Source organism: Apteryx mantelli, chromosome 7, assembly GCF_036417845.1.
Source record: "Apteryx mantelli isolate bAptMan1 chromosome 7, bAptMan1.hap1, whole genome shotgun sequence".
Classification (NCBI taxonomy): domain Eukaryota; kingdom Metazoa; phylum Chordata; class Aves; order Apterygiformes; family Apterygidae; genus Apteryx; species Apteryx mantelli.
In genome coordinates, this window is record NC_089984.1 from 12,914,938 (window position 1) to 12,933,369 (window position 18,432).

The 18,432-nt window shown below is 35.8% G+C and overlaps 1 protein-coding gene across 1 annotated transcript in view; it reads right to left on the reverse strand.

Moving 5' to 3' along the window:
• Positions 1-209: 209 nt before the first annotated feature.
• Positions 210-18,432, reverse strand: part of WAPL (WAPL cohesin release factor) — a 69,246-nt gene continuing 51,023 nt past the window's right edge. Inside the window, 11 exon segments of the mRNA XM_067299798.1 lie at positions 210-2,664; positions 3,041-3,136; positions 4,191-4,279; positions 5,443-5,650; positions 6,929-7,090; positions 8,031-8,146; positions 8,464-8,639; positions 9,814-9,890; positions 11,535-11,632; positions 12,655-12,766; positions 17,584-17,811. Of these exon segments, the coding sequence (XP_067155899.1) occupies positions 2,599-2,664; positions 3,041-3,136; positions 4,191-4,279; positions 5,443-5,650; positions 6,929-7,090; positions 8,031-8,146; positions 8,464-8,639; positions 9,814-9,890; positions 11,535-11,632; positions 12,655-12,766; positions 17,584-17,811 (1,428 nt within the window). The 3' untranslated portion in view covers positions 210-2,598.

Consider the following 18,432-nt stretch of genomic DNA (forward strand, 5'->3'; position numbering starts at 1 on the left):
GTGCATCTTTTCCAGAACATTTCAAGCCCCAGCTGGTTTGGTTAACCATTGCCTGGGGTCCAGGAACTGATTGCTAGTGTGCCAACATGTCAATGCAAAACGGAGCATGGCCATCAGGCTGCTCCTACCTTTGACAATTTACCTGACACTGCCTTCTTTCTGCAGTCACTCAGGGGAGTGTTTTATTACATGTTAAAAGACAAGGTATGTATTGAAAGTAGCAATTTTATTTGAGTTAAAATTATTTACAAAAACCCAAAGACATACTTCATGAAACTGGTACAAACTATTTTTCCTGCCGTTGGCTTTTTCTCCAAAGATCACAGCTGAGAAATACTGTATAAAATAAAAATAGGATTGGATTCAGAAAAGTACTCTACTGTTCTAATTTCCAATTGAGAGTATTTACACAAATATTTACAATGGAAAAAAGTTACTTTAAAACTTTAATTTGCAAGTTGGCCTCAAGTACCCTTTAATGCAGAGTTATTTGAGAGTTTAACACACAAAAACGCACTGCAGTTCACAGGGTGATTTCTCCCCCCACCCTCAAAAAAAAAAAAATCTGCATTTGTCAGTGCTTGACAATTAGTTAACATTTAAAAAAAAAAAAACCTGTTAAACACTGAGGTAAATCAATTTCCAATTACCAGTGTAACAAAGAAAGGTAGTTGTCCCTGCTTTCCCCCTATCATTGCATTGCTATTTATTTTCTCTTGCCATCTCTCCACAGAAAACTATATAATCATTTTGAAATCCCACTATAAATGAAACCCCCCAAAATCAAAAGACTAGATGGGCAAAATATTCAATAATTTACTCCTGATATAGACCTTTTAAATACAGCCTCTCTCTCTCAATACTTAGAGCTTTTTTTAAACAAAGGGGAACACGACCTGAAAAACTTTTCTAAGTTACACTGGTACACTAAGTTTTAGAAGGTGATGAGAGAAAACGCAAAAAAGTTATGACCAACATAGGATTTTTGCCGCTAATCAGTTACTTCCTTACAGAATTCCCAACAATCTGCATTATCAAAAATAGGAAGACATAGAAGGCAGCCACTGTATGTAAAAAATTTACAGCTGGCACTGATACAAAAGCACGAGTTTGTAACTTTATACATGGAGATAACAAGATCTAAGAGCAGGTTAGATTTCCTGTTATTTCCCCCTCATTATACATAGAACTAATATTTTTATGGCTTCAAGTTTTACAAATTCAATGGAATAACATGATGTAACTACCTATACAGGTATTTAAAAAATGTTGATGAAGCAGATCTCGGAACAGTCTGCAAATATTCAAGACCAGCTTAATAAAAATAATTACCAATTCCGTTGGTCTGAATAATGAGTGCAAGAAAAATAAAAGTGTTTAAAAAATCAGATATTTTCTGGGATTCTTTGTTCCACTTAAGTCTTCAAACACAATGCTTTGCTGTGAACTAGACCTCAGACTGAACAAAATCTTAGCTATATCAGCAATTTAAGGCTTTGTGTTGTATGCATTTAAACTTTGTCATACTACAGAAGAATGAAATAGAAAGATTATGTCAGCTGGAAACATTAATCCCCATTGGTGTTTTAGCTTCTTAAAATTCTTCCCCCTAAAACATCCAAATTCTTTGTATTGAGCATTATAAAATACATCTTGAGTGCTTCCTTGAAACAAATTAAAACAGCATTTCAAAGTTTTTGCTTATTAGAAGTGTAAACTACCCTGGGATTGAATAATTGAATATCATTTCTCCCCCCCCCCCCTTTTTTTTTTAAACAGGGAACAACTTTTTACAGTAACTATTTCTTTTGTGAATAACATACCCTCAAATGGCTTTATGTGTTTATGGATTCGCATGCCTCTTGGAACTACAAAGTGTTATGGTCTATCAGCTTACAGTATATGGGCCATGACAGTTTTAGAACTGAGAAATAGTTCAACAACCTAATTTCAATCAAAACAGTATAAAAAATAAACTATCCAATCCTCGCCTCTTTGGATTCCAACAAATTTTAAATATAGACAGTAGTTAAAATCACAAAAGTATTTAAAAATTTATATTTTATGATTTTGGAATAATCTAGTAATAAAAAAGCAAGAGCAAATTAAACTCAAATAGGAGCGGTGCTGCTGTCCAGAACTTCTTTATTAGAACATTTGTTTGATACCTCAGTAGCTAAGCTGCCTTTGCACCTGGCTGGCATGAAACAGTGGCTCAACAGTAAACAGCAGTTGCACTATCAGCAGCAAGTTTTTCCCCTTGAAACTAGTCATGAACAAAGCAAGAAAAAAGAGATAGGGATGGTAAACCCTGCCAAAAATATTTAAATACTGCACTGCATCATAAACAGCATGGTTTCTTTATTTATTTTCCTCAGAACCTTTTTCCCCTCATTTTTGATAGTTGCAGATTGATGTAGTAACTGTCTTTTAGAAAATGCTGAATGCATGGTTAAGAGACCAGGTAGCCTTAAAAATCCGAACACGAATGACACAGATGAATGCTCTTGGTATATCCTTCAAGGACTTCTTTCATGACTTCTTCCTTTGTCTAAGGGTAGCTCCAGCATTAGAGTGCCTGCAGCGGAAGTTAAGTATCTAGCAGTGTTCCAAGTATTCAATCACCCTAGAGATAGATTTCTGGCCTGTTGTTCCAACAGCACACTGGAAAATGTAATAGAAAACAGAAGTAACAAAAAAGCATTTGTAATACCTCTTTAAAATGTTTAAGAGCTATGCTAATTTCAGATTTTTTAGTATTTAGAATTACATTTCAGTAAAAACAATCAGGTTCAGGCAGAGGATTCAAAATATTTTCCTGACCAGTCATATTCAAACGAAATGAAAGTAGATTCTGTCCATTTACTACCACAGTAATGACAGAAAAATGGAACTTAGTATTTAAAAGCAGATAATCATCCTGTGCTCTTCTAAAGACATAGCTGAAAAACAATAAAAGCTTCTTAAAAAAAAGACTTAACAGAAAACACAGCTACAGAAATAGCTACATTCTGCAATATTTAAAATACATACTACTTACAGTAAGATTCATAAAACTGAGAAATTTTTTGAGCATTTCAGTCATTATTGAGAAGTCCCCTTCAGGTAAGTATTCCCTCACAGTAGTCACATTGATCTGAGAAATAAAACAATCTGTTTTAATCTAGGAAATATTTTTCCAACTTCAAGAACTATCTTACTCTGCATGTAGGTTGCAATAAGACATAAATACATTCATAGCATTAAGACTGCTTGTTGCTGCCATCTCTATGAATTAAGTCACTTTCAAATAAAACTCATACCTTTATGGTGTTTATTTCTAGGGAACAGCAATTGCTATAATTTTTTTGTTGTTAAAGATCATTAACGCCAGACCTGCCAAGGCCTGCAAGGTAATCAAGAACCACCCACCAAACAACCCCTCTCCCTCCAATTATCCTCCTGACATGGACAGAATCTCCCCTTATAACTGTTCAGGGTTGAGAATTATTGAACTTAATATTATTCCAAACACTAAAATGACACAGATATAGTCAGTCAAAAGCTACAGATCAGCATGTTGAAGACCACTTTTGCCCTCATGGTAAATCCAAACAAGTCTGAAGGCAGGTCCGAATCTCATTTTCATTTGAGCATATTTGAAAGGAGGGTATATAAAGTTTTCAGTTGCTAGAGCTCTGCATTTTTAAATTTAAACTTCAACTTTCTACTATGTTTTCCAATCTGAGTCAGTGATCCTCGACTCGTGCACATTTGCAATTGCTCATAACTTCAATGGAAAAAATTAGAACAGACTACAATGAAAAAACATGAAGAACCTGAATGTTAACTTGCTCAGTGAAACTACTGAAAAAATACATCAAGCTTTTATAACTATCAAACAGCAAGCCAATTTTCTTTTGCCTTTCAGAGTAAGTTCACTTGTGAGCTAAGAATAGCCACAAAGGGGGAGAAGGTGAAAGAGGTTAAAATTTCAGTTCCAAGGTTTTTTGATTAACATACTGATGTTCAAAAGGTTTGTTTTATATGGAATACTTCTGAAAACTTTCCAGAGAACTATATACAAAGCAGCATCAATGTAGCAACTCACATAGAACCCTAATTTAATAAATACATTTCAAAACTGAAAATTATTACTTCACTAAAAAATTTTATAGAGTTATGAGTGAGTTATTGACTTATTCCCTTACTGGACTTTCTTGGCAGAGACAGCCTAGGAGCAACGCTGTGTATGAGGCCACAATGCAGTCTTCCATGTGCTTCCCAGCATGCTGAAGAGCTGTAAAAAACAAAACAAACCACCCCCAACTGAGTGTATTGAATCCTCTAAGCAGTTTCAAACACAGCTGGTATCTTTTACTCCTTTAAATACAATCTTTCAATAACTCTTCTCAGAATTCTATCATCTGAAAGGAGTTTTTGCTCTGACACTTCAGAAACATGAATCAAACTCTGTACTGAACTCAGCAACATGCATCCTTTAAACGCAAAAATTCTGTTCATTCTCTTTCAATGTAGTTTCATTGTATATTACTTTTATTATTGTACCATTTTAATGGGCACCTTGTACGTCTAGCACACCAAAATACAAATACAAATGTATTATGTGAAACTATCATCAATAAGACTTCTACCAAAGTGAAGTTTACTGTATGAGCGATAACAGATATAGCACTAATGACTCTGTACCTTGGAGCAAACCACAAACAGCTATGGACACCAACTGATGGAGCTACAAAAAGGAGGAAGGAAATATACAAAAGGGAATTTGAAGAAACGTAAAAGCAAGGCTGGAGAAAGCAAGATACCACATCTACTATTGGAAGAGTAAAACATGAGACAGTTAAATGAGAGGGACAAACAACACACTCAGCTTAGAGTTACTCAAATTCCTGAAATAAACTACCACAGATGCAGCACACTAAGGCATTAAACAGGTACCTGATATACAACCAACAGAGTGAGAAATACCAAGAGACAAAAAAAGACAAGGACTGAAGACAAAAGCAGAATATGTGTAAATATGTCAGAGAGGGGAGAAAAGAACTAAATGGAGCATGAAACGAGAGTGAGTCACAGGACACTTGAAAATAAAATTAAGGCAGGTAGCCTTCAAGGACTGATTCGTAAGAACATGCAAAGGGCCTAACAGCCATCCATTTCAGAATATTTCTTACACAGAATGTCCCTAAAAATAAGGATTTTTAGAAGGAACTGAGACACAGTACTATTTAAAAAAAATAAGAAAAAAGCAGCATTACTTCTTACACTTCAGTTCTGAACTGCTTCTATTTATGATCTGCAACAGTTTCACCTGGGAGATTATGCTGAGGAAATTTCAGCCCAAGAAACTGCATGTAGATGGGAAGTAGAGGATAAGGTAGGAATTTATGCAATCAGGGTTCTTTGCTTTTTCTTAGCTCACCAATCCAGACAACGTACCTTTATTAAGATCAAGTTCTTCATCATCTTCTTCCTTCTTATCTTTCTCTTCAGTACTATCTGGCTTTTCTGTGGAGACCCACTGTATCTCCCCACTTGTCTCTTGCCATTCCCCACTTTTATCATGCTGAGCAGCAGGAGCTTCTTTAATCAGTTCATCTGTCTGGCTCTCTGCCAGCTGTGCTGCTCGCTCACGCTCAAGAAATAGCTAATGGAAAAATTTCAGAAGAATTTCTATTATAAACCAAACCCAAAACACATTGAATTATATTTGAAAGTTTACTTCCCCATCACAATTGACCCCTTAACGTAGTTCTAGTCCTCAATACTTTTCTTCACAGTAGTGTTTTCTACTTTAAGGAAAGGATAATATAATTTATCACAACACTGATGCTGTGCTCCATAGACAAGGCCTTCCTCCCTCCCCAGTGTTGAACCAACTGGCAGGCTCCTCCTGGGCACCATAAATGCAAAATCATTTTCTTGGAGACCCAGCTGAAAAAAAATGAAAAATTGTCAGGTTTTTTTGTGAAATTTTGTTCTCTACCAATCTCCATTTTCTTTTCATGCTAGTTACCCCTCATTTGCTCTCTTAGCTTTTCCCTGTGATATATAAAAAGCAAAAATTGAGAAGTGTAATTTAATATTACTCATCTAGGACGTGACCTCAGCAGCAATCTCATATTGTGCACTCACATCTTGTGAATTAATTCCTGAACCATGCAGCCACCGTAGTTTAAATATTACTTTGCAGAGCTGCATACATTAAGACATTTATCTTTATTGTTGATTTTTTGTCTGTTGTTGAAGTTCTGTTCTACATACTTAAATGAAGATACTGCTGAAAGTGTTCATAATTCTCCATTAAAATAAAAAAGGAGATTACATTAGAATCCTTCCAATTACTTTTATTTTAGTTTGAATGTTGGAGCTCATTCACCAAAATTATAGGTGTATTTATTTTCTAACAAGTTAGTCAATACAGTATTTAAGAATACTGTTTCACATCCATATTCATAACATCCATATTTTATTGCTCTTATAAAGCATGCTGTATCAGTTTTTAAAAACACATTTCTTAAACTCCCATACTTTAAAAAAAAATTTATGGAAGCAAAATAGGTAAGACAAGCGTAGCGTGCAATTTTTTACAGCGGGTTTAAACAAAACTAGAAATAAACCGTATAGAAACAAGAAAGCTTTATGGAGGATGAAAGCAGCCTTTGGATGTCTGCAATAATGATACCACTGTCTTTTACTAGGAGAGCTGCTTCTGTAATAGACAGTACTGTAGAAGCCGAAGTTGTGAGGCACCTCCTTCCCCTACAATGAGGTATCAGTCTCAAAATACTGAACAGGAAAAAAAAAAAAAAAAAAAAACTTGACAAAAAGTCCTCACTGCTGAGTTCTCCCTTTCTCCTTGAAATTCTGATAATGAAAAATGGTAACTGTTACAGGAAAAGCACATTTCTGGTTCATTTCTTACCTGCACTAAAGCCTGAACAGCATCAATCTGTCCAGTTATCTTTAGGCTATCATCTCCTTCTCCCGTACAGAATGAGTCAAAAGAACATGATGTTTCCATATTGACAAGACAGTGCCTATTCCGAGCACTATATTCTACTAGATTGATCAGCAGACCCAATCCCTGCAAGAATTGGAGAGTCAAAGAGGATCACACACGTTAAAAAAGAATAATTTAGTGAAACCATCTCTACAGATAAGTATCTGCTTTAGATCTCATCTTTCTGATGATATATAATGCTAACACACCTTTATGAAACAGTTTGATAAACAGTGTTCAGGATTTAAAGAAATATGAAGCAAAACAGATTTCTGCATACAGTTTCAAGATTTTTCTGACATTCTGACATAGACATTCTCAGTGTTTTTAAAGATGAGATCTTATTTATAGACTAGGCATTCAGGTACCCAACTTTCAGCTTATATTCTTAAAAGACCTTTCGAATACACACTTTTATTGTTACTACTTAGGCCACACAGGTCCACCTTAAATGTGCTGAGAAAGCAGATACATTTGACAAGGCCTATTCCAAACAATAACATCCACTCTATTTCTAAAATGGAAGTCAATTATAAACAAGACAATTCATAGACTTGTCTACCTAAGTCTCTTCATTCATCCAACAGTGGACTTTCCCACCAAACGGATTTTATTAACCAGTATTTACTTTGCAGATCTCCCATATAATATTTTCACGTACTGTAATTTTTCAGTAGCTCTTAGACGCACATATATATGCCTAGGAGATTATGACCTGATATCTTTAAAAGCTTTATTGCATCATACATAACCCTTCAACAGCAGCAAGCTTATACTTTCAAACAATCTGATTTATTCTCAGAATTCAGCCATATATGACCTGGGAAAATGCTTAGAATTCAAAATCACCAAATCCTTCAGCAGCTTTTCCTTGGACCTTACAGAACCCTGCTCTAAGTACCTTGCTAAGAATAAGGTCAATGAAAACTGTACAGCCTGGCCCTTTATTAGGAACTGGAGTAGTTAAATGTGCACAAGGCAGCGCAAGTCGTCTTATGTTAACATAGTGAAGATAGTATCTTACCAGCACTCGAATGTCAAATCTCTGTTCTTGAGGTAGGAACTTTGGAACCTGAAGCACACAATTCATAGCTGTGCCAATCAGACCATCTTGTTCACCTGTTTTTGTACTACCCCATTCTATAAACAAAAAGAGTTAAAAAGAGGAATTTTAGAAACATTCATTTTCGTAATTGTAAACACATTGATAAAACTTTTTGGCCTTAAAAACTATCTGGACCCCCTGGCCAAAGCATGTATTGTGTTAACGCTTAATACTTGCGATTACTTATCCAATTCCCAAAGACAAATTAGTGATTACTGTAGTGCAAGCATCTACCACACACAACTGCTTTATTGCATTGTACAGGGAAAAAACATAATCGGTAGGAAAAGGATTTATATTAATATATTATTTGATATTGCAGTACAGGATACATTAATATTTTTTGCTTTACCATTATCATTTGTTAGGTTGAGCAAGACACCAATGATGGCCCTCATACAGTCTTCCACTGCTTTACCCACATGGTTAGTTACATTCTGGTGAGGCAGAGGCTTATTGTCGGGTAAACAGATACTGTCTTCAGCACGATTATATCGCTGGATTAACTCCTCACAGTGCTGCAGAGCTCTGAGGATAGAAAACACAGAACAAAATTACCTGGACAATATACAGGATATTCTACCCTTACACATCTCATCAGGAAAACTGAAAATAAAGAACTTGAGCAGAATTTTTCTAGTACAAGTTTAAGATGCCCAGTTGGTAGGGACAGATGATAAACTTATCACCTATAAAGTCTTTCATGAGGTTAACAGAAATTGTGAAAACAAAACAAAAAAAGCTTTGTGACTTAAGAGTTTTATCAGCTTGAGATTTCAAGAGCAAAAGTTCATTTTTCTTTCCAACCACAAGGCCTAAAAAGAGATAACTCCTCTACAAACCCAGCCTCTTATATCCTCCTCTGGCCACCAAGGCACCACACTATTTTGGCAGTATTATCTAAATGCTCTCTTGTCCTGTTCTCAGAGTTCTCTCCGTTTTGTAATAAATAGGTGATGTGACTTTTCAGCAGGAAGTAAAAAACTTTATCTCATAACAGTACTTGTCCACAGGCATGATTCTAGTGAAGAACAAAGCTGAAGAACCAGATGTCAAAAATGCATATTGGTCTAAACAGCATATTGAACACATTCTTTTAAAAAAAATACTCAAAATATCTAATCTACAACCATGAAGTTTATTTCCAGTGAGGTGTGCAGAGTCAAATTTTCAGCTTAATTTGCTCTTTTATAAACCACCTGAGCAGCGCAAAAGGGATGCAATCTCTGCCAGTCAACTGAGAACTCACCCAGATTCCTAAATGAGTTAGAGGTGTTCGTACAAGCACCTCTACAAGGGAAAACAGTACAGAACATTATTTCAGTATTCTAATTCTCAGTTATACCAACTATCAATTCTCTACTGGCTTTGCTTCAGTAAACGCCTAAGCATATTGAAAACATGATAAATACAAGTAGTTTCCCAACAGTCCTCTTCTGGGTTCATCTCACCTTGGTACTGAAGGAGCTGAATCCACATCTTGCAACTTTTACAGTACCAACAATGACAACAGTACATGTTGCTAGTGCTCAGGCAATTACTGACACTTCATCTAAAATAACTTTATCATTACTTCATGAAAAGCAACAGTCGCAGTTACATTTTTTCCCCCTAGAATTTTCTGATATAACAACATTTTCTGGTTTACTTTTGGCATATCAGGTACAGTGTTATGCAAAAAAGTCCTTTTGTTACAACTTACTTAGCTGAGGAGACGATGAGTTGCGAGTCTTTGTATGCTATCAGATAGCTTTGATTTTCTGGATTATGCACAGTTACCTAGAAAGGGGAGGAAAAAGTAGTATTAAAAATAGGATTTTTCTCCCCTGGAAGAGAAGCAGTATTTTTTCCCAGCTCTTTCTTTATTCACTTCCACATTTCTTGGTTATTATCCAGTGCAGGCTTTCCCTTATCACTGTACCAACATTTCCTTGAAGTTTGCACTTTGTAACTAACCCCACAACATTGTGGCACTGAAGATAAAATCATCCCTGTTGATATAGTAAAAACAGAAATTCGGCATCAGAATGTTCTGTTACAGCAGAACCCTGAATCTATATCCTGGCACTACAGAGTCCCAGGTGAGCATGTAAGTGTGTGCACATAAATATATACAAAATATAACATAATAATATTATATAGTTTTCTTCCATGTTACTTTTAAGAGTTGATATCAGCTCCATTTCTGAGAGCTTATTATACATACAGCCATAAAAACCAAGTTTTTCCTTCTGAGGGAATTCAGAATAAATTTTCAGAAATAAAATAATTTTCTCTTAAATTTTGGCATGATTTGGTTTGTTGATTTTTATCTTCACTCCTAAGTTTCTACAGATCTTACTACATCACGGTCCATTCTCAAGTTCAAATATGGATATTCTGCCCCTAAATAACCCCAGTTTAAGCTGTTGCATGGCAGCTCCATTTCCTACAAGGAACAATCATCTTCAAATATAAAAGCAGAAACAGGATCTGAAAGTTTTTCCTCTAGCTTTGCAGAGGACAAGCAAAGCACTAGGCGCCATCATTTTTAAGTGGCCACCTTCGCATTACTACATAAGCGATTGTTCGCTCTTTCCCAGTATCTAGCTTACTTTTACAGTATCTTTAGTTTGTCCTTCTGTTTTACTGAAGGAGACAAGTTAGAGCTGTAGCTATTGCCTTCTGATTCAAGTTTAAGGTATCATCATCATTCATTAAGATTACTGACCTGAACTCTGAACATCACACTCTGATGTGCAGAATATTATTACTAAAACATGACAACACTTTTTTGCTTGCTCACAGTATCACAATACAAAAAAGAATATTGATAATAAATATGAAACTCAGGCATTGTAGACAAACATATGCTCACAAATGCTTTCAGCTAAGGTCCATGAAATTGCCATATATTTTAATTCTCTTCAAAGTTCTCATCAGAAAACATGTACCATCTCAAAATACATGCTCAACTGATCACAGAACTGGTTTGACTTTCAGGGCAATTTGCTCTCTCAGTGCTTAGCAGAGCTGAAGTTTGAAAGCAGTAATTCTTATAAAGTACATAAATTCATTGCTTTTAAGAAAACACATTATTATGCATTATTACTAAACATTCACTAGAAATTCAAACTCATGCGAAGAAAGCAATATCCACAAACAGCTGCTTTTAGCGGGAACTTATGAAAAAGTATCATTCAGGTATTCTTAACAGTAATTAACTTGCAATACTATACATACATACAGAATGATAAAAGAAATTCTCAACCAAAACATTCTAGGAACACTGATAAACATCAGAAAGTTAGCATCTTCTTAAAAAATGAAAGTATTACACTGTTACTTACATAACTATATTATATATTTAAAGAACAAAACATTGAAAAGGCCTGACTGAAAAAAACTGTTTTTCAGAAATGCAATACATCTGCTCATACTCACACTTTCTAAGACCCGTAAACATCTTTCTGCACCCCATAACGAAGCAACCAATTTCTCTTCATTTTCATCACTGCTTAGGTGATCCACACATTCTTTAACTGGACAGTAAAGAGAAGTTGTTTTCCACTATCAATAAGAGCTCTTCAAAAAGTAAATAAACAAACTAGCTATCAACCTCATTTCACACTTTACAAAACTGCAATACCACAAAACATTCATGAAAACATCACGAGCAGCATTCCAAAATTTTTTATTTCTCCAAGTAAATTAGAAAAACTGGCTTTACAATTCTGTGAACAAATTACCTGTCCGCAGATTTTGTCTTCCACTGACAAAGAAGAGATTCTACAGCCCATGGTTACATCACTTAATTGTAAAAATGTCAGCATATTTTAAAGATACATTGTTTTAGAAAAGAAAAAACAAAGATGGCATGCACTCTCCCCACACCTTACAAGCATGAATCCACGTGGAAGTTAAACAGTTTCATCTTTTCAGTCCTTCCTTTGCCCACCCCTCTGCTTACTCAGCTTAAACTCTATTCAACTCAGGGATTCATTTTAGAAATGCACCTTTTCCTATCTTGAGGACACTGATCAAAAAAAAAAAAAAAAAAAAAAAAAAGCCACTAAACAAGACATACCTAGTACTAATATCAATAATATCACATTTCTTCCCGAAAAGCTTACTTTCTCTGGGTTATTCAGTAAAGAAGTGTGACCAGGCCTAAAAGCAATTCTAGAAGACTGCAACGCAGATTTCAGAGCACTTAATCTGAAGAGTGTGCTGCATATATATGATATATGTTATATGTAATGTTATAACATGATAGTCTGTATCATGATAGTCTGTCTAAATTTAAGCTGTTTTTAATTTCACATCTCATAAAAAATATGCAACATGATTATACACATTCTATTTAAGCTTAAAGCTACTTTCAATCCCACATGCTACACATTAAGGTCCCAAATATTTCCCAATAACCCAGTATAGAGGTTTTTTCAATAGCTGAAAAAAATATTTTTTTTCCTTTTTTTAACCAGAGAAAATGGACAGTAAAAGCAAACAACTTAGATTCACATGTATATTTCAGGTTGTCAGAGTGACATTTCTAACATACCTTTATCTACAATATGATCAAGACCACCTAGAAGTCGCAGTTCTTCTTTAAACCAATCCCCAGCTCGTTTTGAGGTGAGAGACAGTAATGTCTCCATTGCCAAATGCCCAGTCTGAAAAAATTAGATTCTAGAATTAGTGAAATAATCATATGCAGCTGTAACCAATATATCAGATGATACAAATTCACCTCCCCCAAACTATAAAGAGTTACAGGTTCCGAGTAGAAGGACCGCCAGAGGGAGCAAGAACAGATAGAAAAAATGTGCATAGCTTAAAAAAATGACTTGGTACTGATGAGAAAGATATTTTGCATTTTTGACTTCTTCCATGATTTTATTAATGTTTCAGAAAAGCTAAACAGCCTCCTTTCATCTGTTTCTCCTGTTATCAAAAGCGACAAGTGGAGGAAGGAAGCGGACAAATCACTCAGGCACAACAAGAAAAGCCACAGTGAACACTGTTTCTCTGTCTCCCAGATATATTAGCTTTGCAGCTTGCAGAATACATTTGATTCTAGTGTAGATTTTTTTTGTTGCGTTTTTCAACTCATAAAAGACAAAAACTGAAAGACTGTAGAAAACTTATTTACTGTATTTACTTAAAGAAAGGAATACAGATCAAAATTCCGCAAAACTGAAGTTAAGCCTACTCCACGCAAATTCAAGTTCAACAGATTTTAGGCAATTATCTCACATAATCCCCTGCCATGTTTTTAACCAAAAAGAGGACCAACTCTAAAGTCAAGACTATTTAGCCTAAAGGGGAATGTTAATGATGTAGCATTCTCCCCCCTCCCCCAAAAAAAAGCCATACATACACACTTAAAATAATTTACGTCTTCACAGAACTGACTAATATAAGATTTCTGTAGCATCTGGAAACACACATGTAAATCTGGGCCTTGTAATTTCACATGTGCCATACAAATACAATGAAACGTCAGAGGAAAAAAAAGAAAAAGGCATAAGATCTCATTAAAGCCAAGTCAATTTAGCCACTTTTCAAATTATCTTCCCTCCCTGACACATTTGATTTGTAATGCTTCAAGGACGGCTGTGCTTATTCTGAGCTGTGCAGTATTTCCAGAATAGCAGTTCAAACCTCAGAACCCCCTGGGAAAAACAGTGCTTACCAGGCTTGAATAAACATCCCATTGTATTCAAAAACCACGTTATAAACTGTGTGACCCCCAATAGCTTCAGCTCCTTTCTATTGTTATAAAAAAAACAATTCCAAAGACAAGAAGAAATTTGAACGTTAGCACTGATAAAGAAGAGTTACCACCCAAAATTAGTTGTCTCCTTTTTTAGGAGCAACCGCTACAGCACGCTGGCACTGATAAGCATTTAGTTGGTAAGAGCATTTTCTCCACTGTCAATGGAGGTCTCCCTGGGTCATGAAAGGGTTGTGGCAAGGACAGAAAAAAAGCAGCAAAACAACCTACAACTGGTCATTTCTCCCCAAGACAGCAGCACCTCAGTTCCCCCTGACGGAGGAAGCGAAAACAAAAGCTGCAATTACTCCTGCAACTGTTTCACTGTCAGGGGAACTGCTAACTACCTTTAATTGCCAAAAGCCACTCAGTCTTCCCCACTGGGGGGAAACTAAACACACTTGGTTACTGTGTTCTCAGCTCATCACCAAAAAGCTACGCACAAAAAAAAGAGTGTTAACAAGGTAATAGCAAAGGATATTTTAAGTGATGGATGGAGAACTGAAGCCAAACAAACGAGCAAAGTGCTTTGAGGGAGGAAAGGGGGGACCTTCAGATGGCAGTTCTACAGTTTCCCAGCTCTCTGCAGCCTTCCCATCCTCTTTTGAAGATTTCTTTCATTCTTACAGAATGAGCTTGAAAATGCTGTAAAATGGATATCTGAAACCATGCATAATCTAATCCAGGTTGACAGATGCTTAATAGAAACTCTCCTTTAGAGATCTTAAGGGCTACAAAAGATTTAGCTGACTCCCTGAGTATCTTCATCCTGTCCCTTGAAAGCTCAAAGCCCACTCAATATTTAAAGTATAGTGCTTACTTTTCCTAAAAAGGGCAGCAACTTCAAAAAAAACCACAGAATATTATATGGTATTTACACCATCAGCCACCTATAAAACAATTTTTAGTAATACATTTTTAAAATGAATCAAAGCTTATAACTCACTTTTGAAGTAATCCATTGTATTCACAAGTTTATAGTAACTAATATAAGAATTAACACCATCCCAAAAGCTCAAAACACTGCTCCCTGAGATTTTCAGCATTATGCTAGGAGTGAAAAGCAGAACAATCTCTTGACCAACTGAAAAGGTTTTTGTAAAGATGCAATAGATGGGAGCTAGCTATGCTGACTGACAGACAGATGCCATTTGCTAACAAGAAGGCTAAATTCTTCAGGTTTGATCTTACCCTAAACCAGCAAGAAAACTTGAACAAATTCAATGTACAGAGAAAAATTTCAATTTCTGGGTTTAAAATTTCAATGTTCATAGCAGTCTAGAAAACAGAACCTTTCAAGTACCTTTGCAAGTGCTCAAAAATTAGCCTGATCTAATTTCCAGCTAGAATCACATAAATAACACTGTCTATGTAAAAAGAGAGGCAATACTGATCATCTCCCTTTGATCTGTGGTAGATTCAGAAACTAAGGTGCAACTGGTTAAGCACAAGCTGGAACCATCACAACATCTGTTGCATTCATTCTGTCGCTCAATGGAAACGTACGAGTTGAAAAAATAATTTTTTTTTTAAACCCCAGAAGATTTGCAATTTCTGCCTGTCATCTGGCACAATACAGACATTGCTTGTTAGAGCTTGTGACAGAGATCTATGTAACAGCAAAGTTATCTTAAGTCCATTATTGACTCAACTTACCATTGCTACTATCATGATTTGGAAAAGAACCTAATCACCTCATTTGGCTTGCATATATTCTCTAAGTGCTCTATAATCTCTGCTTCTAGATGATGGGAGGAAACCAGCTGCCATCTGTGAGGTACTACAGTATTCAACATGTTTACAACAATAGCTTGATTTATTTTAAAAATTAGAGATGGCTCAGAACAAAAATCTAAAAATGACGACCTGTGAAGAGTATTACTCCTTACTTATGGACAGCTTCCTCCCTGGAGGGAAAGCCCCATTTAAGAGTTCCTCTCTCCTCTCTCATGCCTAAGAAAACATAAGAACAGAATTAAGGTTTATACAAACATCAGGCCAGCTGAGACTATGGGCATGAGAAAAGCTCCAGCAGGAGACAGGGCTCTGTGTGGCGGGATGCTTCAGCAAGGAGGAACCTGCACCAGCTGTTCCGTGCTTCCTAAAGGGAGCTGCCTTGCATTTTACAGGGCAAAGGATATCCTGGCACTGACAGACTCTGAGCTACGTGAGCTTTCTTCGGTGCCAAAACAGCACTGGAATACAGACACTGATTATACCAGTTCCTAGCTAATCACCACCTAGAGAACAAATTTCATTCTGTATTGATATCTTAAGATTGTATCGTATGAATTAACAGAGTAAGCAGAAAGCAGAGGAAATCAACTCCGTATTCATTCTCCTGCAGATTTCAACAACCAGAAAATTAATACGAGACTCCTAGCTGCACATTTCTTAGGTTTTTAGGAAACAAGTCTAAAACTGAAATGCCAACACAATTTCCTTGTATCACCATAAACTGATTACCAACAGTTAGCAGTTATAACATCAAGATTATCTTCCTTCCCCCAAAATTCAACTCTTTATACTGCTATGCAATACTGGCTTTTCATACTAATTCAGCAATCCATTCCACAGCTAGAGTTTTAAAAAGACTCCCTAGGAGAGAGAGGGGAAGGAGGAAAAAAAAAAAAGTCACTAAACTACAAAAGAAAAAGTCACTTCAACAAGGCATATTATCTTTTAACCTTATCTAAGAGAAAATATAATCTAATTCAGAGATTATTGACGGGAGCTGAAGCATTACTTTTAGAAATAAAGCTTTAAAAAGCTCAATTCATGTACCTGACAGGAAAGGTTTTTGGTTTCCTGCTTAAGTATTGGATCAAAAATGGCAAAAACACTACTAAGACCCTTTAGAGTATTAACAAATCATATCACAAGATGTTAAAAAAAAAAACTTTAATATCATACTAACATCTGTTATACTGAAATACAGTGAAAGCAAAAACACATTACTAGCTGTGCCATCTATGACCACTCATCTAATTAATATGTCATCAATTCTTTAAATATACTGTTTTCAAAAAACTTACAACTTACCCTTTATTTTTCAAGTTCGCATGATGCTAGCATCAAACCATGGCCAAAAAAAAATTTTTTTTTTTTTTTTTTAAATCAGTTCACTCTGTTGTGGCTGAAGATACATTCATAAAAACAAGAATGCTTGAGAAAGTAAGTAAAAGAAGTATCCACGGTTATGATAATGTATGTTCTGCACCACACTGAGCAGACAGAAATCAGTTTCTCTGAGACAGATTCATTAAGACTGTACCTGCACCACATTCTTAGTTTAACAGGAAATACTCTTATTCCCATGTAACAACCTCTACTGTTTGTGAATATATGTAGACTAAAATTCAGGCAAAGAAACAAAGTCAAATAATTCAAATGTGGTCCTTACACACATAGTAATTCGAAGTGTTATTTGTTTTTTTAAGTGCTACCTTTACCTAGTTACCCTTACTTGAAACAGTAAATAGTGAATCAGACAGCTGAAGAACATCATAACTTTATCTTACTAATAGCCTTTTAGAAAAAAATTTTCAAATTTAGAAAAGAAAATACTTGCAGCGCAATCCTATCTACATAGAAAGTAGACAATGTCATGACTTCTGAGCTGCAACACAGGAATTTAAGGTTGATGCTTACAAATCCCGTTTTATTAAGCACTCTACTACTCACAAGGCTTCCAAACAACAGCGTGATACCCACCGTGATGTTTTCGAGATCAAGATGTTTGTTGTGAACAGTTTCACACAGTCTCCGAATTTTTTCCTTTATTTTATTCATGTCTTTTTCATTCAGCAGCTTGGCAGAAGAAGCATCTTGTTCCAATTCCAAAAGCCGAATCATCAGATCTAGACTAGCTCTGTCTAAATCCATATTCAAACGATCTCTACTCAGGATGTACATTAGAGCTGCTGTACAAAGGGACAAATTCTTGGGTGGGGAGAGGAAAGAGGAAAAAAAATACAAATTAAGTTTTAGTAAACATGTTAGGCAAAAATTTCACAGCTTTTAGTGAACAAGCTGGAGATTTATGGAAGAAAAAGCCTGCCAAGCCCTGATCTACACTGGCACTTGCATGATTAGTTATTATTGTACATAAATAGATTCTATCCAGCAAGTTAGCAAGGCACTTTTCCTAACCAATACAAATGAGACATAAATCATTTAACACATTTACAAAACCCTGGTAGAAAAAGCAGAGTTTTCTACTTTTAAAAGTGACTCAGCATTGCAGACAGACTAAGAAATGGCAACTCCAAGAGTTACGGAATTATGGAAGAGAAACAGCAGGAGAACAAAGTGAAAATGGCCAGGGTATGTGGCAAGAACGATGAAAATTCTGGTTGGGTGGGATAAGCTGGTGACAGAAAGCACCAGGAAAGATGGGGTGTAGTGTTTGCATGTGAAGGGAAAGAGCCTGGTGAGATGCATCCCAATTCTGCTAAGCAGGTCTGTCAGTCAATAATTTACCAGAAATTCCCAGCATAAATACACTTAATTTCTAGAGGAGTTCTGCTTTTTGGAAGTAGCCAGAGTAAAAACAAACAACCA